The sequence below is a fragment of the Rhineura floridana genome, chromosome 10, assembly GCF_030035675.1.
Source record: "Rhineura floridana isolate rRhiFlo1 chromosome 10, rRhiFlo1.hap2, whole genome shotgun sequence".
Classification (NCBI taxonomy): domain Eukaryota; kingdom Metazoa; phylum Chordata; class Lepidosauria; order Squamata; family Rhineuridae; genus Rhineura; species Rhineura floridana.
The window spans coordinates 62,806,928-62,829,106 of record NC_084489.1 but is presented as its reverse complement, the minus strand read 5'-3'; the positions used below and the strand labels follow the sequence as shown (position 1 = coordinate 62,829,106).

The 22,179-nt window shown below is 40.9% G+C and overlaps 1 protein-coding gene across 14 annotated transcripts in view; it reads right to left on the bottom strand.

The window, feature by feature from the left end:
* KIAA1217 (KIAA1217 ortholog) overlaps window positions 1-22,179 on the bottom strand; it is a 269,082-nt gene that overhangs the window by 134,141 nt on the left and 112,762 nt on the right. For 8 of the 14 annotated variants that reach the window (XM_061585853.1, XM_061585854.1, XM_061585867.1 and 5 more), the window contains one exon: window positions 11,681-11,761. The exons of the other annotated variants lie outside the window; for them this stretch is intronic. In XM_061585853.1, coding sequence (XP_061441837.1) covers window positions 11,681-11,761 — 81 coding nt within the window. The remainder of the gene's footprint in view (window positions 1-11,680; window positions 11,762-22,179) is intronic. 14 annotated transcript variants of the gene reach the window in all.

Here is a 22,179-nt window from a genome sequence, read left to right as displayed (position 1 = left end):
GTTCCCTTAGCAGTCAGAGGGAAAGGGGCAGGTCCGTCTTTTCCACCACTCACCCAGCATGCTCTGTTATCAGCACATCAGGTTTGGGGGAGTGAGATAGAGAGACAGCCCTCTTTCCCTCTCCCTGCATGCTGCTGCTCCCACTCCTGCCACTTACTTTAAAGGCAGGGTTGGGAAGCCTGTGGGTCTCCAGATGTTGTAGAATGACAGCTCTGGTCACCCCTGACCATTGGCTACGCTGGCTGAGGTAGATGGGAGCTGGAGTCCAACAACATATGGAGAGCCACAGGTTAGCCACTCCTGTGATAAACCATGGTTTAGTATTACATTCAAACTAGTACAGGGATGGGGAGCCTGTGACTACAATTCTAATAAACTCTGGCCATTGGCTGATGGGAGTTGGAGTCCCTTTTCCACAGGTCCATTCCACTGGTCTCTGGAGAAGGCATTTTAGGAATCAGAGAAAACTGGCTTGGGAGGAGACTTTGTTTTCAGCCTCAGAATGGCTTGGGGAGAAACAATCTACCAAGGAGGAGGAGTTATTATTTCCATTCATTTCCAAATTAATCCAAGGTAGATGGTCAGGTTCATCCATCTCTGCTCTTTTGTCAGTCTTCAAGAGAATTTTCCATGCAGGACTGACAGGAAAGTAGAGGTGTGCTGGGCTGGGGGATGTTGAGAGCTGTCTGGAGGAGCTTTGGCAATGTGGGGAGCTGTCAGGAACTCTGCAATCATGCAGGAATTTTAAGGCTTGGCAAAGGTTTTCAACAGAGGTTCACAGCAAGATTCAAAAGCCTATTCTTGGCTATACTCACAGTGAAATTCCAGACAAGAGGATTTGTTGCCCTTGAATTTTTCATGCCTCATGATAACCACAGATGCAGATGCTCCTGAGGAATAACTGCATGTGGACTGAACCATAAAGAGGGGGGAAACTGGCTTCCCTTAGAAATCTGATGTAAACAGGAGGTCGGGGGCAGAGGGAGGAGTTGTGGGAGAAAAGCTTTTAGAGCTGTAAACAACTACAGAATTATGGGCTACAGCCCCAAGGCTGAATCTGCATTGGTTATTTGTATCCAGCCCACCTAAGCTATCATGCATCAGTTTTGGGCCTATGTGGTTCCTCCAACCATTTGACCTGCAGGTGGGTATAAGCACTGGCTCAGAAATCCCCAACTTTTGGGGCTACATTTGGAAATCTGAGAGTGTTGTGGGCACCACAAAATACCCATATCACAGAAGAAAAATTGGTGATTCTCAGACACCCTTCCAAAGATGCAAAACGCCTAGACATTTCCCCAAACTGAATAAAACAGAGACAAAAAAGCAGGAAACACCCCACCAAAAGGCAAACCCTTCCCAACCAACCCCCCCAAAAGTCAATTTAAAATAAAATATAGGGGTTATGGAAGATGCCAAGCTGAGTGTCTGAGGGCATTTTGGTGCCCACAGGTCCAACATTGGGGACTCCAGCACTAAGCAGATATAACTGGCACAGTCAAGCTACTGTAGACACTTAGAACTTCGGACCACATGATTCTTGCTTTACTTGGAGACTTCATCCCCCTATTTCTGGCTTAGGACTGAACTGCCCATGCAGGAACATAGGCAGTTCTCATACTAACCTACCTTGGTTTTCCACCAAAATGCGTACTTTCTAATTCCTAGTCTCATGCATATTGCCAGTGCTTTTTTGTAAAAAATGAGGTGCCAGTACTCATGTACTGATAAAAGTGCTCTAGGTGCCAGCACACAATAGCTACTATGGGCAGCAAAAAAGAGGCGCCAGTATTCTGTACCAGTAAGTGTGTGTGTGTGTGTGTACTGCCTTCAAGTCGATTCCGACTTATGGCGACCCTATGAATAAGGTTTTCATGAGGCTGAGAAGCAGTGACTGGCCCAAGGTCACCCAGGGAGCATCATGGCTATGTGGGGATTCGAACCCTGGTCTCCCAGGTCGTAGTCCAGCACCTTAACCACTACACCACATTGGCTCTCATACCAGTAAGTACCGTCACAAAAAAAGCCCTGGACACTGCCAAAAACATTGCTTTTATCACATTTTTTTATTTAATTTAAAACCCTGACAATACTGATGTTCTATATTTAGAAGGTTGAAAAATGCTGTTCAGCTCAAGGCTGGATTCAAATACAAAGAGCCATATTGCTGACATCTGGCCTTTTTTTTTTTGCAGGGGGGAGGAATTATTTCTTTATTTTTTTAGTGGAAAGAGTTGAGCTTGCTGCAAAACCGGCACAGATCATGCTATACTCCCTCTGTGACCTTGGCCGAATGAGCAACTTTAGCTTTTTATTAGGTTTTCATTGGGTTGCTGCAGAATGCCAGCCTTTCTCCCTCCCTCCCTCCCTCCCTCTCCAACTTGTCCAGTTGCTCAAAAAATATAAGAACTTTGAAATATCTAACGAGAAATCCAAAGCCTCAGGAGGTTTGCGCTTACGAAAGGTTTGCATTAATATATGAGGTATTATCCAGTGTCCTGTAGTGACATGATTATGAAGCAGTATTTCCTCCCTCTCCAGGAATTACAGGGAATATTTTTCTTCTTAAGAGAATGGAGGCATGCTTTGAAGTGCCTCTATGACGTCGTGTGCAGCTAAGCTACAAGGCTGTAAACACCCCATGCTGGTGGCATGTACTGCCTTAATAACCAAGAAATGACAAGTGAATGACCCAAAATACAAAGAGAAATTTAAGGAGGCAATCATTCAGTTATCTGAAATGTGGCTTGTGGGTGGTATTATTTCTATTAGCAGCAATGTGATATGGGAGATCTGTGATCTGATCTCACAACTTGCCTTTTTTTTACACTTTTGAAGCAGCTCTGATTTTCAGTGAATAAGGTGGTGGGGTGGGTGTGTCAGGGAACAAGATAAGGGTTAACTCTTTTCCCCTGCATCATTTTTCCAATCTCTCTCTCTCCTTATGTTACAGTTAGCCCTGTAGTGAATCTACGATTAAACCTGTAGTGGGAAATGTATCTCTGGCTGCAATCCTAACCCACATTTACAATGAATAAGCTCCATTTAATTCAATAGTGGAATAGTTATGGTTAGGATTGCACTGTAAAATCTATTTCTCTATAAACATGTTATGGGTACCTGTATTTTTTTCTGCTGCAGGCAGGTCTAATAATACACAGGAGGAAACAATTTTGATCAGGAAGATGGCACCGGGAAAATGACTAAAAACCACATTCCTCAGTGCAGCTACTGTGGTCAAAATCAGATTTCCCCTCCACGGCTGCTTAGGAGACCAGATCATGGATCTCCTGGGTTGTTACAAACTTGGAAACATCTAAGAACAAAACTAGCTGAGAATCTCTGCAGTCTGTCTTCTGCCTAATGTCTCAGTTGTCTGTTAATTGAAATGCATGGGGGGAATAGGATTGATCAAGAATTTTCTGGCAAACACATATGTATTTGAAGTTTTCTTTTTTAAAAAGGAAAACAGATAATAGAAGTGAATTATTTGGCAGAGTATCCCCCCCCCACACACACACACAGTTTAGCTGTTCTTACAATAACCTGAATGTTAGGTGGTATCTGGCCATTTTGCTAATATCCATTGGGTACACTGACATTGTATTTCTTTTAGAAAAACTGTCTGTGTCAAATTCCCTTCTGGATTCCTGTCAGGTTCACAATGGCTAACAAACCACTGTGGGTAGCATTGCTCATTCAAGTGCTAAGCAGCTTACCATGCGCTAATTTAGAGAGACTCCATTCATTAACTTATATCTGCTTTGCAGACACGGAAACTGAGGCCAAATTACATGTTTGTCTTACAACTGGCTGCATTTCTTTCCTTAGAACATTAGTAGTGCCCTGATGGATCAGGCTTGTCTGGTCCAGCATTCTGTGCGCAGTGGCCAACCAGACACTTATGGGAAGCGCACAAGCAGGACATGAGTGCAAGAGCCCCTTCCACTGTAGTTCCCCAGGAACTGGAAATATAGCTATCATGACTAGTAGCCACTGATACCCTCCATGAATTTGTCTTATCTCCTTTAAAAGCCATCCAACTTGACGGCCATCATGGCTTCTTGTCATAGTGAATTTACTTAACTAGGCAGTACATGACAAGCTCCTTCCTTATGTCTATCCTGAATCTCCTGTAATGTAACTTTATTGGTTGAGCCCAGAATGTAGGATTGTGAAAGAGGGATAAAAAATGCTCTATCTACTTTCTCCACAACAGGCATAATTTATATAAAAAACAGCTGTGGTGTCTGTAATCCAGATCAGGACTGTGGCACCGGAGGGGGAGGGTAACCCTTTTCTCTCATGCTGTTTTCCAGACCCCTCCTCTGCCATCTGCAGCAAATATTACCTTCAGGATTTTTTTTTTTAAAGAAATGAGGAGAGGGTAAAGGGAACTCATTCTCCCCCATTGCCAGCCCTGCACCCGTTTTTTCTAAAGAAGGAGACACTGCATGTTCATATTTAAAATACCATATCCATCTTTTTTTAAAAAAAACATACATTGGGGGGAAAACCTATTTCCCAATACTGAGTATTACACTGAGTTCTTTTGCAAATGTTGCAAAAGGAGGTTAGAAAGAGAGGATAAGCAACTAAAAGGTTACTTATAAAATATAATGAGTTATTTAAGCCAACATCTCTAGAACGTTAAATAAATTATGGCATGATTTTAATAATGTCGACCATTCATCTTCTTTTATTCCCTTCCTTCTATTTTGTCACTCTCATAACTCTTGTCTGATGTATTGCACATTTATATTACATTATATATTACATTATTTCAGGTGACACAGACAGCATTTTGGATGCTGTATTAAAAAATACAGTGAAAATATACTTTTTATCACTAATAAAAACATTATCCAGTTCACAAGGAGAAATGGTACTGCTCAGTTCTGCTTTGCTCATATTGCACCTAGAGTAGTAAGTCCACTTTTGGGCACTGCAGTTGAAGAAGGACAGACAAACTGGAGCATGTCCAGAGGAGTACAAGAAAGATGGCGAGAGCCTATAGACCAAGTCCTATGAGGAAAGACAGAAGTGGTTATGTTTAGCTTGGAGAAAAGATGATTAACAGTGCAATCCAAACCCAAGATCCTCCATGATGAGAGAAACTTGATTCAGTGGATCTTGGGCTTTCCTAGCTGAGCCAGGACTCACTGTTATCTTTTCGGTGCCAGGTCAAGACTTTCCCCCTCTCCCAGGCATTTTAGCATGTGTTTTTAAATTGTTTTTAAAAAAATTTAAATTGTGTTTTTAAATTGTTTTTGTGTTTTAAAATTTGCATATTTGTTTTTAATTGCTGTAAACCGCCCAGAGAGCTCCAGCTATGGGGCGGTATATAAATGTAATAAATAAATAATAAATCTGGAAATATGCTGGTGTATGTCCCTCACCCCAGTTGAGCCAGATATACTCTGGGATAAGGCCCTCATACTGGTTCAGCCAGGGCTCAGCTGGTAGAACTTAAGCCAGTCCTGAGAATTGTTAGGAGATGCCCCTATTCCCCTCAGAGTTACAATTCCCAGAATGGTTTAACAGTCAATCTCTCTTCTCAGGGAACTCTGGGAATTGTAGTTCTGTGAGGAGAAATAGGGGTGTCTCCTAATAATTCTTAATACCCTTGACTAACCTCAGTTTCCAAGATTCTTTGGGGGAACCCATGACTGTTTAAAGTGGTATAATATTGCTTTAAATGTATAATGCCATAATTGTAATATTTTCCTTAGGTCTGCTTTCGGAAAGAGAGAAAGTCAGACCTACAGATATACAAGACTAACTTCTTTCTGTGTAAAAATAGTCTCACACACTCTCTGTACAAGCACACGCTACAGACCAATCTTGAGGATTTTCACCTGTGAAAACAGAAATGGATTCAAATCTGCCAAAAGAAAATCCAAACACTCAACAGCTGGAGGTACTGCTGCATTTTTCTTTCCTGTGCATTATTATTTCATTATCAAGAGATGATCATTGGTTTTAGAGTGGGGAGTAGGAGAAATCACTCCCCAGAAAATATTCAGTCACCTGTGCTCATGACTGCTAAAGGAGCGCCACAGAGGAGGGACAGGGAATGTGCACTGGAATGCAAAACACAGCAGGAAACTGTCTGCTGTTACATAGCAAGCTGCCTTACACTGAGGCAGACCACTGGTCCATCTAGCTCAGGATCATCTAGTGGCTCTCCAGAATTTCAGGCAGGACTCGCTCCTGGTCCTACCTGAAGATGGCAGGGACTGAACCTGGGACCTTTTTTGCATGCAAGCCAGATGTTTTACCTCTGAGCTATGGCCCTTTCCCACACGGCTGCCCCACAGATCAGCAAAGTTTTCTATCTCCAGTTTGTTCATTTGGTTAAATGTCAAAGCAATACAATTTATGATAAAGCCATCCATGCTGGATGTACAAAATGGATGTGCAAAATGACTGCTCTCTAGATTCAGTACTGCTTGATATAGCTGAAGGTGCTTTGGCTGCTTACAGCCAATAGAATGTGTGTTATGTACCAGAATGAGGTGAGCTGCGGGAAAGAGTTTTTCAGCTTAGAAAAGGACCGGAAGAAAAATGGTGAGTATCTGCAGATGGCTAATAAAATGCACAGGGTGTGTGTGTGTCTGTGTGTGTGTGAGTGAGTGAGTGAGTGAGTGAGAGAGAGAGAGAGAGAGAGAGAGAGAGAGAGAGAGAGAGAGAGAGAGAGAGAGAGATTTACTACTTCTGGAAAAATGGAGATTCTTCCAGACCAAGACTGCAATCCCATGCCTATGTTCTTTAAAAAAAAAACATCCCAGGGTGCAGTGGGACTGAGTGACTTCTGAGTGTTCCAAGCTGTTAAAATTTGAAGCAACCTTTACATAACCATAAATGGGTACTGGTTGGTTTAATCTTGTTTAAACTTTTAAACAATGAAAACTGTATTGTTAAAGGGCTTGCCTGTATTTTTGTGTTTCTCTTCCATCCCCCAACATCCGCACTGCACGAAATCATTTTTCCCCCCAGGAATTTGAAGGTCTGTGAACTATTAATAAACTTGAACTGAACAAGGTATACATGCATAGGATTGCAGTGCAGTATCACTCTTGGTGCCTGCCTGCTCAAATTAAAAAAAAAAAAAAAGACAAAAAAGGCAGAAATCTCCAGGTCTCTCCCTTCACAAGGAAACTAACCTTGCAATGGCTACCCCTGGATCTCTCCACTGCTCAAGAATGTGAAACACCTGCATTGCCCCCCATGACCCCCCAGTATGGGGTCCTATGATGTAAATCACTTCTGAACCATTCATTATCCAAATATTGTGAATTTTTCCATAGACCACAACAGCGTCTTTAGAAAAAAATATTATATTGATTTTCAAAGAAACAGAGAAAAGAATGAAATACAGACCCAGCTGCTTCTTTCCATCTTATTACATTCAAGTTGACGAGGGTCTTTGATAGGTATTCATCCATAGGATTGCTCTGGTTATTGTAGCTCCCTTCCCAATGCTCTGTCAACAAGAGACATTGAGGTTCCAGATTCTGGTCAAGTATAAAATCAGCAGGTCCTTTCACTCAGATTTGCTAAATGTCAATGACAGGCATTCTCCCAAAGGGTGGAAGACCTGCAGTGTTAAGGCTTCTAGTCTCCCACCACCTCCTTTTGAGACCTGTTGATCTGACTTCAGCTTTGTTCAGATCAGTCTCACCTTCCTTGGACTTCATCCAGGCTGTCACTATTTTGCAGAAGGATTGCAATCGCATACTGGCAATCTAGGTTTATGCAATTAAAGTGGATTAAAGCACTCCAGCGCACAGCAATCCATTTTTAAAAATATATGACTTTTTACAACAAGGAAAGTGACAAGGCAACACACTAAAAATGTGGGATAATGATCAATGGAAATCATATAACCCTTGTGCAAATGCTCAACATAGAGTGAATCCTGAATAACCTTCATGTAAACGTGCAAGCAACTCAGGATGGATGCTCAGTTAACAGGTTATATGTTAATAGGGCAGTATCCAAAAAGGCCCACATATGGATATGAGTGGGTGAGGAATTGTCTTTTGGGAAGCAGGGGCTTGCCAATTTCCCCTTCAGGTGGCAACTTTTTGTGTCTCATGAAATGATGCCCAGAGAATCTCCTAATCTTCAGTGGCAACTTTTTTTTCCCCATTAGTCCAGGGACTGACAGCAGGAAAGCCTCTGCACACGGCTCTTTGTATCCATGCCATAGACACCCACTGAAGTCAATTAAGGTTTGAGTACTTGGTTTGAGAGCTCATTAAGATATTTAACCCTAAAATCCAGCAAGGAGAATTTTTCAAGGCTATTGAACTGCACAGGTCTAACAAACTTTCCAGTTGATTTCTTAGGGCCAAACTAATTTTATGTTTTCACCTTTGGACCACAGTCAGACTGAAAGGTCCACCTAACTCACAATACGCAAACTGGCAGCAGTTTTGCAGGGTTTCAGACAGGTTCTTCTCCCAGCACTACCTAGAGATGCCATAGATTGAACCTGGGACCTTCTGCATGCAAAGCAGTTGCTCCCAAACTGAGCTGTGGCCCTTCAATTTTAAAATAAATTTCATTTTATTATGTTATGTTGATTTTGTTACATACTCCACTTTGAGAAGATTTTTTTATTTTTTTTATTTAGCAGTATAGAAATTTACGTATAAATAAAGATAAACCACATGTATTCTGATGGGGACCCCAATGCATGGGGAAGAGAGGTTTATCGCTCCCCCTCACCAGCTATGATTGACCTTCCCTGGGCCAGGAGGATATGTTGGAGTTCCCTAAATCAAAATTAACAAAGTAACGCAAGCTGGAAGATACTAGCTCAGAATATGCAGACCAGATTGATGTTTCTACCCAAGCCCTATCTACACCCGAAATGCAGATCAATTTATCCCAGGTTAACTGGGATAAATGTCATGGCTTCTTGACGATTCTTGATAATGCCGTCAGAAACCCCTAGTCCTCACAGAAGAAATACATTTTCTAGGAAAAGGGAATGACTGGTGAACAATGAGGCTATGCTGTAGATATGCCCAGACTTATTTAAGTCAGGCAGTACAAAGCATCCTAATTATTTTTGCAGTTAACATATGCTTAATAATCTGTTCTGCTTGCAACCATCTGATCTGACTGCAAATAGTTACCACAATTCTCTTGTCATAGTTTTTATTATGGATGTAGAAACAATAAACTTTGACATGCCAGGTGGAGGAGGCATCTCCTTCTTTTGGATTTTCAAGAGTTGGTGAATTTCTCTAGCCAGGATATTCCCACATTGATAGAATTAACAGAATTTTGGTCTGCAGCCAAAATCCCATGGAAAACTATTGGGCTTAAATTATTCAGGACTAACTTGCTCCACTGGTTTTAATAGACCATTGCAGTGTGACCCTATGAAGTTAGCCCCACAATATTCAGTGAGGTTTATTCTAAAGTTAGCATGGATTGGATTGCAACCTGAGTATTTAAGTTGGATCAGTGACTATGTAGTTTGCATTTTTAGGGGAGGAACTATATTTAAAAAAAACTTACAAAATTTGCCAGCGACCTTGACTACCTCCCTCTACTGTTGATGAGCCACATTGCTTCCTGTTGCTATGATCAGCCAAAATATGTTCTTCAATCCAAGGACTGTAAAGAAATGAATATGAAATATGCAGGTTGCTTGTTCCTGTTCTCTCTTTTAATTATGCAGATGTTTCATAAGCTAGTTACCTTTGCAATTGCTAGTAAATTTTAATTTCATTCTTTTGAGGAGGCTAGAAAAAAAAGGCAGTTTGTACCAATCTGACAGATTTGGGTCTGGTTTATTTTTGTCCCTAGACCCACAGAGTGATTAGTGTGATGTCATAATCAAACCATGTGTCTGACGGTCAAGAACATGGTGTGGGCTTGTGTGCATCCCCACTCCTAATTCCTTCCTCCTTTTCAAGTTTACTGTGATGTCTTCATAAGGCGAACCATGGTTTGCACAGTTCCCTTCCTTGTTCATGGTGATCACAATTTGCCACAATGTCCATACTGGGCATACTATGGTTATTGCTTACTACAGTTTGCGTTTAAACCAGAACAAGAAACTATAGTTTGAAGTGGGTTTCTGATTCTGAGGCAAACTACAGTTAGTGAAAAGAATAAAATACCCAATTCAGATGTCACTGCAAATTATGGTTATTGAGAACAAGGCAGTTGAGGAGAGAATTGAAATGTGGGAGGGGGACAGGGGGAAGGCACGTGAGTCCACAATATGTCTCCTAAGGCCATTCCATGGTTTTGCCCTGATATCTAAACTGAGCCTAAAAAGCAGATGCACAAACCTTGCCTGAAGCACACTCTGAGGAGGAATAGCTCAATAACTGCAGAAGCGCAATCCTAAATACTTCACTACAGACTGAACTACTGAGATACAAAACCATTATGTTGGGCAATTGCCTATCAAGTTCTAGAAAGGTACATAAACCTGAGTTTTATCATCCACAGGATAGCTCTTAACAAAACAATATTACTGTCAAGAGTTCCAGGGCCCTAACATCCTTGTATTTGACAGATGCGTTTTTCATTTTTCATTTTTCTGGTCCGTCTGGAATACTGTTTGTTTTCCCCCTCCCCAACTATGTTTAGATGTTGCAGAGAATGTACTACAGTTTTGCAACAATTTTAGCTGAAGGCCAGGTCCCTATTATCATTGAAACAGTCCTTATTATCAGGATTGTCTGCATATCATCTGGGGATAAGAGGATTCAACCTACCAATGAGTTTGTAATGCTGAAATACAAATAAAATAAAACATAAAATATTGATTCAAGGACAAAATATCCTGAACCGCTTCCTGAAGGCACAGTGAAAAAGAAAAAGAGAAAAAGAAATGCTAAGAGACATTATTATGTAAGCCTTTGAGACAATTTGTTCTGATCGAAGGAGCCGATTACACTCCCATTGTCTCTTGAACACAATTATGCGATGGGCATCTGAAATAAATGCAACAGATAAGAAGGATGTGTTTGTGACATTTCTTTTCAAAAGCTAATGAGCATACCTAGTTAAAATTGAGATCTTTCCATGGAAAATTATAATTCCTTACTGGACTATTGTTGTTGTTATTATTATTAATATTATTATTAAAGCGCTATTATATAATTTTTGAAAAAATAGACAAATGCCTTTTAGGGACTGAGGGTGAGGAAACTTATGTTTGAAAGTAGCTGTAAAGCTGTTACCATCTAAATGCAAGGGCTTTAGGCATCTCTCCTGCACAGTAACAAACCAATGAAGGTCAATACACATGACACAAGACAGCATCTGAAACTGCTGCTTTTGAAATAGGAAGTAAAATAAAAATCTAGTCCTGGTGCAACATGAGCACATTACTGGAAGAAATGATGTGGCTCTCAAAACGCTGTCAAAGCCAATCTGTTTCCATGGCCCTTCCATGGTACGTTTGATACTCTGAGACTTCGTGATGCAGAAATTTGGCCCTTCAAAACTAATCGTAAAAAGGGTATCCATGCATTTTGCTTCCCAATTCATATTTGGGCAGGAAAACAAACCATGCAGGTTCAGATTTAAGTGGGAACAATTTCACTTGTTGTGATGCAAACTTCACACAGTTCAAAGAAAAACAGAAACAGAAAGCTCAATCCAAGGCAGAGTGCAGAAAAAAGAAAAGTACAGTACTAACTCTCTGAGAGGATTCAATTTTCATCAAGTACCTTTGAATGTCAAGTTCTGAATGGAGGGAGACCAACATGCACTGCAAAGCCTGTGGACCAGAAAGAGAGAGGAAAAATGAGGGGGGGGGGCAGAGAAGAGAGAAAAATACTAAAATAAACCCCAAAAAAGCAACAAAAAATGGAATGCAAACATGAAATGGAAACATACAGCAATAAAGCAGCAGTGGTCTGGGGAAGAAAGAGTCCAGAACAGAACATAAAGTGTATGAAAAGGGTGAATTAAATAGGAGACAGTATTGGAACATTACAAGTTTGGAACTGTGGCTGCCTGCACACCTGCGCTTCCAGAACAACACACCTCTGAATAACCTGCAACTTTTCTCTCCAACATTCCTGCTTCAGCTCTGTACCAATCTTCTCAGTTTCTGAATATTTTATTCCCTATCCAGCTTCCTCATGCCCCACCTCCCCTATTCATTCATTAAGAGTTGCGAGGTGCAGAGGGAATTCAGTAAGGAATTAATAAGAGAAAGAAATGAATCCATTAAAAAAAATGAAAAAGTGTATTACAGAGTGGTAAGCAGCGGTAACGCAGCCGAAGCTCTGCTCACGGCCGGAGTTCGATTCCAACAGAAGGAGGAAGTCAAATCTCCGGTAAAAGGGGTTGAGGTCCACTCAGCCTTCCATCCATCTGTGGTCGGTAAAATGAGTACCCGGCATATCCTGGGGGGTAAAGAAAAGCCAGGGAAGGAACTTGCAAGCCCGCCCCATATATACGGTCTGCCTAGTATACGTCGCAAGACGTCACCCTAAGAGTCGGAAACGACTTGCACTATAAGTGCAGGGACACCTTTACCTTTTTTAATGCAGCTTCTGCTTATACAGAAATAGTTCAATGACCAGGGTTCGAATCCCACACAGCCATGAAGCTCACTGGGTGACCTTGGGCCAGTCACTGCCTCTCAGCATCAGAGGAAGGCAATCGTAAACCACCTCTGAATACTGCCTAGCATGAAAATCCTATTCATAGGGTCGCCATAAGTCGGAATCCACCTGAAGGCAGTCCATGAAGCATTAATCTGAGTATTATACCAGGTTTGCATACTAACAATATGCACACAACATACAGGAATTACAAGGGACACCCTAACATTCAAAATAAGTTTCTCCAGGGTCTTGCCCCTCAAAACAGTTCCATTTAAGTGCCTCCATTCACTACAGGAATGTGAGTCCCATGCCATAAAGATTCGTCCAGCTTTTCTTTCATAAATTCTTTTCAATTCAATTCTTTAAGCCAGTAAGCTCATGACAAAAAAATCAAAACTTACCAAAGGAGAGCAAAAAGCAGCTATGCATTAAGTATGATGTTCTATGCAACATACACAGTTCTCACCAGGGCCACGAGGAGATTCTTTCCTCTTCCTGGTGCGACAGACGATATGAGAATACCAACTATCAAAATGTAAACAATCAAATCAATACATGAAACATAAAAAACACCAGCTTCTACAGGGTGACGGGACCTTATCAGTAAACAAGAGTGCCACTAACAAAGCCTCAACTCACCTAGATCAAATTCCATCCAGGTGGCTTGTAGCCAGTGATAGGTACTTGTTCATGAATTTATTTAAACCTCTCTTACAGTCATCCAAGTTGGTGGCCATTGCTATACCTTATGGGTAGATAGTTCCACAGCTTAACTATGCACTGGGTGAAGAATTACTTTTTTTGTCTATCTGAATCTTTCAACTTTCAGCTTCCTAAAGTAATGACAACAGAAGATTTATGTAACTTTAAAGATGACAACAAAGACATTGAACTTGTCAAGGATTATCAATACCTTGGCACAGTCATTAGCCAAAATGGAGACAATAGTCAAGAAATAAGAAGGCGGCTAGGACTGGGAAAGGCAGCTATGAGAGAACTAGAAAACATTCTTAAATGCAAAGATGTATCACTGAACACTAAAGTCAGGATCATTCAGACCATGGTATTCCCGATCTCTATGTAAGGATGTACAGTTGGACAATGAAAAAAGCAGGTAAGAGAAAAATCAACTCATTTGAAATGTGGTGTTGGAGGAGAGCTTTGCACATACCATGGATTGCGAAAAAGACAAATAATTGGGTGTTAGAAGAACAAATCAAACCAGAACTATCAGTTGAAGCTAAAATGATGAAACTCAGGTTAACATACTTTGGACACATAATGAGAAGACATGATTCACTAGAAAAGACAATAATACTGGGAAAAACAGAAGGGAGTAGAAAAAGAGGAAGGCCAAACAAGAGATGGATTGATTCTATAAAGGAAGCCACAGACCTGAAGTTACAAGATCTGAACAGGGTGGTTTACAAAAGATGCTATTGGAGGTTGCTGATTCATAGGGTCACCATAAGTCGTAATCGACTTGAACGTACCTAACAACAAAACTTTCTCTATACATGCATAATTTTGCATACCTCTATCACCTTTTTTCTAAGCTAACCTAAACTAAACAACTAAACTAAGAACATAAGAACATAAGAAGAGCCTGCTGGATCAGGCCAGTGGCCCATCTAGTCCAGCATCCTGTTCTCACAGTGGCCAACCAGGTGCCTGGGGGAAGCCCGCAAGCAGGACCCGAGTGCAAGAACACTCTCTTAGTGCAAGAACTAAACTAAACCCACCTTGTTTTGAAACTAAAAAGCCCCAAATGTTGTAAATCTTTCCTTGTAGGGGAATAGTTACAGCCCCATGATAATATTGGTTGTCCTTTACTGAACCCTATCCTTTTCGAGATGCAGTGACCAGAACTGTACATAGTACGCTAAGTGGAGTAGCACCATAGATTTCTACAACGGCATTAAGATCTTGGCAGCTTTACTTTCAATTCATTTCTTAATAATCACTAACATGGAATTTGTCCATTTCACTGTTACCATGTGTTGGGTCGACATTTTAATGCATGGTCAGGGCACCACAGGGAGTAAATTGGCAAGGTGTCATACTTTACAGAGGTCAGTCCTATTCACTGGGCTGTCTGACCGAAATCTGTTTAAAGATAAAGTACTATATGAAGGGAGACCAGGAGCATTGCAGTTGCCATTCAACAGCTAGTACCTGGACAGGACATTGAGCAGTACACAGATCACCTGGTCACAGTATTCCTTATGTTGGTGGGAAGTATTGTATTTCTATTTAAATTATAGAAATTATTTCAAAAAATTTATCTAGACAGATAAATTAGCATGTGCAAATTTGATGCAATTTTATTTGAGAGCCAGAATGGTGTAGGGGTTAGAGTGTTGGACTAGGAGATCAGCATTCAAATCTCCATTCAGCCATGAGGCTTGCTACCCCTCATAGGGTTGTTGTAAGGATAAAATGGAGAGACATGCAGGGCAGGTTGTGTGGCACACAGAGTTCAGTCCTCCAACAACTTTGCTGGTGCACTCTACCCTTCATTACCTGCTCCCTGAGGTGGCTATCTCACTTTGCCTGATGGCAGGGCTGCCCTGAACAAGAAAGTGCTATCGCTCTACTGTCCTGCTTGTGGGCTTTTCATAGGCTCTAGCCACCCACTGTGAGAACAGGATGTTGGACTACATGGGCAATCCAGCAGGGCTCTTCTTAGTGATGGTTTTATTATTATTATTATTATGGATGGATGTGAAAGTTGGACAGTGAAAAAGGCGGATAAGAGAAAAATCAACTCATTTGAAATGTGGTGCTGAAGGAGAGCTTTGCGCATACCATGGACTGCGAAAAAGACAAATAATTGGGTGTTAGAACAAATTAAACCAGAACTATCACTTGAAGCTAAAATGATGAAACTGAGGTTATCATACTTTGGACACATCATGAGAAGACATGATTCTCTAGAAAAGACAATAATGCTGGGAAAAACAGCAGGGAGCAGGAAAAGAGAAAGGCCAAACAAGAGATGGATTGATTCCATAAAGGAAGCCACAGACCTGAACTTACAAGATCTGAGCAGGGTGGCTTACAAAAGATGCTCTTGGAGGTCGCTGATTCATAGGGTCGCCATAAGTCATAATCGACTTGAAGGCACATAACAACAAAAATTATTTAAATCTAAATATTCTTATTTAGATTTATTGTTTGCTTGGTACCCAAAGGACTCCAACCAACTTACACCATCAATAAAAACAAAAACAAAAATATAATACTATAAAAACAAAACAGTATATTCTACAGACAGGAAGCCACAACTGAAAAGGCCCTTGCATTCTTGCACTGGCACTGGGAGTCTAGTGTTCAATATCATGCTGAATTATTACCAGAGCAACCCTATGCATGTTTATTCAGAAGAAAATCCCACTGTGTTCAGTGGAACTTACTCCCGGGCAGTAAGCCCTTAGGATTATGGCATAAGGCTATTAACCAATTTTTACCTGATTAATCATCTTGCTTTTGACCAATTTCCCAGTAAACCCATAAATTACATTTAAATAAATCTGCGTATTACATAAACCTGAAAATAGGCACCTTTCTGCGATACTGAAGTGTAAAATAGCAGTAAGTTCAGTAACCCATCAGAATCAAAATAGCCCCTCCGGTATAACTCAGACCCACGCAACAAAGCTTTCATTGACTAATCCAGTTATTAAACCAGTGCAAGCTTACATACCTAGTAATAATATTAAACACCTAATTCCCAGATGTATTACAGAGAAAATCATAATGTTGCTTGCCATCCAAGAATTAAGAGCTGGAAGGAAACCTTATAAAAAAAAGGCTGGATCTAAATATGCAGATACTGGTATTTAACTAGGAAGGACGTAGGCTCTAAAAGGGCTTAGGAAGGAAATTGGATCAAATGCATATTTCCTGCAGATGAGTATTTTGTTGGTCTATGTAGGTGGCGGTGGGTTGGGAGAGATTTCCTGAGTGTGCTGTAATGGGTAGAGACTCTTTGCAGAATGGGTCAAAGCTGAATAGAGCAGCTGGATATTAAATGACACACAATCATTTCAGCCAAGGAAAGGAGTGCACCTCATCACATCATAGAGACTGGAAGCTAGATGAAGAACAAGCTCAGATGAGGCAAGCCATTGCCGTTGCAATCAACTGGAAAGAAGCAAAGAAGAAGAATATTTGCAAATGAGCACTGAGACAACAGCCAACCTTCATTGACCTGGAGCACCAATAATAAGAACAAAGTGAAAGGAAATCTTTGAAAACATTTAAATTAATACTACTAAGGCTGCATATTTGCAAAAATAAAAAGCTATTCACAACCAGGCTTCTGTTATCTCTCAAAGTACACATATGCTTGAGTTCTAGCTTGTCAAACTACAAAACACCCAAATGTTTGTTGAAAACAGCAATGGTGGAAGGCAGAAGGGCCCTTTCTTGCCACCATCAAGCTGCCTGGAGGACACATTTTAACATTTCTCTTGCAGCTGCGAATATTTGCCCATTATTTTCTGTTTCTTTTCCACTTCATTATTAAGAAGAGACAGTCGCACAAATACAAGATCTGTTTGCTTTCCCTACCCCCTCCTCTATACTTTTTGTTGATCCTCTCCTGAAAATCATTGTCCTTCTCCTTCCTGACATTGCTAGGAAAATTATTTCATTGCTTGGAAAGCGATTCCTCATAAGCCGATTATGGCATATTGGAAATAAGAAACACACAGAGATAAGCTGTAAAGAAACTTAAGATCATTTAAAAAAAACTATTTAGTAGTGAGAATATATTGAAAATGAGGTGTCAGAGTGGAAAAGAACCAAGACCTTTTCAAAATTCAGCGTAGTCCCTTGTATTGGCCTCTATTATTTGCCTCTCAGCTTTACTTAAACTGACCTGTTTAATCAAAAGATACAACAGTTCTGTAAGGAACATTACAAACTACACAACTGCAGTTTCTAGTGTAATGGGAATGTCAGCTCAAACAGGAAAATCCACATCTAAGTGCTACCTATCTTCCTAATGTTTTTTCCTCTTCTTAGACCTTATTGTGACCTTCCCATTTGTCAGTTAAATGAAAATGAAAATATTTTCCCTAGTTCAAAGTTAGAACATCTAATTAAAGGCAACAAAAATGCTTCAGAAAGTAACTCAAATTACTTAAAAATTAAAATATAAAATTCCTGAGTTTTTTTAAAAAAGAATTTGAAATGTCTTGATTGTATCTGAATAAAGTTTAAAAACTATTATAAGCACAGTAATACTTCCAACCTCCTTTCAGAGAACCCTGGTAAAAGAGCAATAACATAGTAAATTATCCGATGTTTTAGAGCCTCATTTCTAGTTTTCAGATAATGGAGCCTGCTGGGTGATAGTTGCTTACCAATTTGACCCAGACAGGCAAGGCAGTTTTGCTATAAAACTTCATTTTGTATCTAACATTGTAGTGAACAATGTATACTCATATTCCACATTTTCCACAGAATACACAAAGATCAAGGGGAACAATAAGGAATCAGTGACAGTGTCCTAATGTATTAGGAGCCTTGTATATATAACAGGAACTAAGGTATAATGATCAGAAGGCTAAATTGGGCTGCAAAGTTTTAATTTTTCAGAGGCGCTCAAACCTATCAGCTAGCACAAGCTCAGCTTCTTCTTTCCAAGTACATAAACCTGGGATGGATTAATGTGCAGCTTCTCAGGGCTGCTTCATTTATTAGGACAGTTACACAATGCCAAGATATACATCTGACTAGCAGCACTCAACTCCACCTGGGAGCTGTAGTGATGAAAAAGGCCATTCATTATAGCCCCCTTACTGATGTTCAAAGAGGATATAAATGTGCATGAGTAGAGAAGCATAATGGCAACAGACTTCATCCTGCCCCTGACCAATCTACATGCATTTGTTTATTTCATCTGGATCCTGACTTTCTTTCATCATGGAAATCAGGTTGGCATATGTAGTAGTTTTCCAACCTGGCACTGATTAAACCCAAACCTGCTTAGCTTCAGCAACACTGCTGTATCATGTGCCATCAGACGATGTATACTCTGGGATTTCTGTGGCGCTCCCAATACCATGAAGAGGTCACAAATATGTCTACAAGTGTATACACTTAGGCTTTCTTAAGGAGTTTAAAAAAAAACACTTGGATCAGGGCACAGCCAGGAAGGGACCACAAAATCACTCTCCTCCCTATGCATGTTTCTTGTACCCACTTAATTTATTGTATGCATCTCCCTTACAAGCACTGCCCAGAATTGGACCTGCTTTGCTTCAGCAAGGTGGCTGCTTCATATTATCACGTTTAGAGTGCCAGCACCCAGCACCACCAGGAATGTGGTGGGATTTGCATGAGAAGTAGCTATGATGCTTTGAGAACAGCATGAAACCTCTGCCATCAAGAAGCATAAATTGGTGGGTGCAGTGTTATGAACCATCTAAAATAATGGGTCCACCATAAACACGTCAGTACAATTCCATCCTTCGAGGGCTTCAGTGCAGATATGGGTCTCCAAACAGGAGCATCTATCTGCCTTTTGATCTCTCAAAATCAGACACGTGGGTTCATTTTTTAACATGGAACGCTTTTGTAAAACACCTGTATGAGGTCTGTTTCACACACTGCACTATGGCAAATCAATTTTTGCTGTCACGTGTGCATTCAATAGGGAGGACCCACAACTAATTCCACTTCTTTGAGTGTAACTACAGGATAGATGTGTTTACAAAGACAAGTTTATCATATTCACACTTGTATATATTTAAAAAAAACCATCCAAATAAAAAAAATTATTTGTTTATATCATACAAACATGAAATGTGCTCTGCAGTTCCTCGTCATCCCTAAAGTGACACTGAGATGAGCTCTATTGACAGAGCAATCACACATACAGGGTGTGTAGTGGAAGAGCTGGATGATAGGATTAAGCCCTGCCTCTGACCTTGGCATGTTCACTGAACTGTACAGTCCCTATATTTGTACAAATTGTGCACCTATATGATTCTGGGCATGCTGTCGGAGACTCTTCTCTATCCTTCACATGTTCACTGTATAAGCAGTTGCTGTGTGATCATTATTCCATTTCACATTTTGCAGTTCCAACAGTGACACGCGAGTTAACGAATGGCTTTGTTCAGCATAACCAGTATATACAGAGGCTTAGCCTTACATGGCAGCAAACTGCTAGGACTATGCAGAGAAGTCACAGATGGGCTGGGATTTCAATGGAGAGTTCCAATTGCTAGCCTAAAACTTTCCACTAGAGTAGAGCCTACCTGTAGTTCTAGTTCCTATCTATATGAAAAAAATGAAATGGACTGCCTTCAAGCCGATTCCGACTTATGGTGACCCTATGAATAGGGTTTTCATGGTAAGTGGTATTCAGAGGGGGTTTACCGTTGCCTTTCTCTGAGGCTGAGAGGCAGTGACTGGCCCATGGTCACCCAGTGAGCTTCATGGCTGTGTGGGGATTCGAACCCTGGTCTCCCAGGTTGTAGTTCAACACTCTAACCACTACACTTATCAGATATTTAGGGAGTGTGGGCTATGGAGCTATGGAGTGTGGCTTGGGGTTAGGGAGTGACGGAATGTGCTTTTCATGAGTTTTTTTCTGGGGTTTTTTCCATGAGATGCTAAAAGTGCCCTTGAGTTTCTTTCATGCTATTCGTGCTACATGTGAAATTTGTTACCGCAGGATCACGCATGGAAGAGAAATCAAACATACTTTCTTGCCAATCTAAGTTTTACATTAGAGCTACAGATTTCAGGAAAAGCCAATTTAAGCCTCATGTATTAAAATGCTCTATGACGGCATTCCAATCGCAATCCTTTTTCCTAGGGAAAGTATGATCTCGGTGTCTGATTCTCAGACTGTAAAATGGAGTTAAGGATGCTAACTTAACACAATGCATACAAAAAAAGACTAGTTAATGTGTTTGAGCCCTTTGCAGGTGGGTATTTTCTCTGGCACTATTTTAGAATCAAAGTTGACAGCACATTGCAAGCTTGATAGCATAGCAAAGCCTCTTATATAGCCCATGGGGGTAGGGGAGCCTAGCTATTTTGTACCAAATCATCCAAATGACAAGGTTTATATATCTACCTTATCATTAAAAAGGCTTTCATGGCATTCCTCACTTCTTTCAATAAGTACCTGTCATCCGCTCATCAGTTCCATCAGTGACACGTGAGTTAACAAATGGCTTTGTTCAGCATAACCAGTGTATACTTGCCTAAACTATATAAGAGCCAGACAGGAATTTGCTCTTATACCCTGGTTAGCTCTCTCTCAGAAATTAATGATTTTTTAAAAAATCAAATTACTACAGAAAAAGCTTCATCATACAAGATCCTGATTAGTCAGAAGCCTACATAGTATACTGAATCCAGATCTCCCCCGTCCAAGTCCAGTTCACACTCTGCTTTAGCAATTTCTACAGGTTTCTGACCAGCAGTGTGGTGGCAAATTCAGAAGTGCAGGATTCCTTCATGATAGTTACAGGCGCACATTTTTTTTGCTGCTGAGCTGGGAATGAGATCCTTCTTAATACATTCTCCCACAATAACAGACGTCCCTAGGAAGCAATCAGCATGAAAGGGGAGAGTGTAAGCAACTGAGGAGAATCTTCTCATTGGTTGACTCACCTCCTTTCACACTGTTGGCTCCAATCAGCAGGGAAGGACAAGGAAGCATGTTAGAAGGCTCTTCTCAGGGCTAGCACATTCTCCTTTCATGCTGATTGGCTCATAGAATGATGTAGACAAAGGGACCCTGCTCCACAAAAGGTAAGGGGTCTAAGACCCTGTGAGACCCTGGATGACAGCATCCGTTTCTGACAGAGAAGAGACATGTGCTATGTCTGTAGGGTGTTTTATCCTGTCATCCATAAATATACTTCCATTTTATATGGGTTTGTCAAGGCTGGCAGCAGTCTGTGGGCAGCAGTCTGTGGTGAGCTAGGAATCAAGAGTTATGGATAAAGCCTATAGCCACGCCCAAAGACTTCCTGTGCAAAGGCTGCAACATGTTCAGTTGCTCACCACACAGGTCAGCCACACACAACCCCCCCCAAAAAACTCCCAAGGATGAGCCCCAGCAGTTTCCAATAGACTTAAAATCAACCTGGAAGATAAGCACAAATAATTTGCCAGTCTGCCTTCCAACTAGAGATGGAAAGATCTGTCCTTTTCGATTCTCTGTTTCTCATTTTTCCAATATCAAATTCAGTTCTCCACATTTCTGTAGCAATTTCTGATTTTTTTTAAATTCTCATGAAAATTATTTAGCATTTTTGTGAGAATTTCTCCAAATAAACACATTTTTGTAGGCAGTTTTGACTAATGTACACATTACATTTTCTCATTATATAATGCACTTGTGTATGTTACTTCCCCTGATATGTTTATTAGTGGTGGTGGCAGCAGTCCCTGGGTCCAGCAGCCATTTCATCTCATCCAGGACCCGTTTGTCTAGGACTAGCGCCTGGGTGGCGGCAGTGGCGGCGGCAGCAGGGCAGGATGAGTCGTCGACCAGTGAGGCCGTGGTTGGGGGCTGGTCGGTGTCAGTGCAGAAGACAACTGG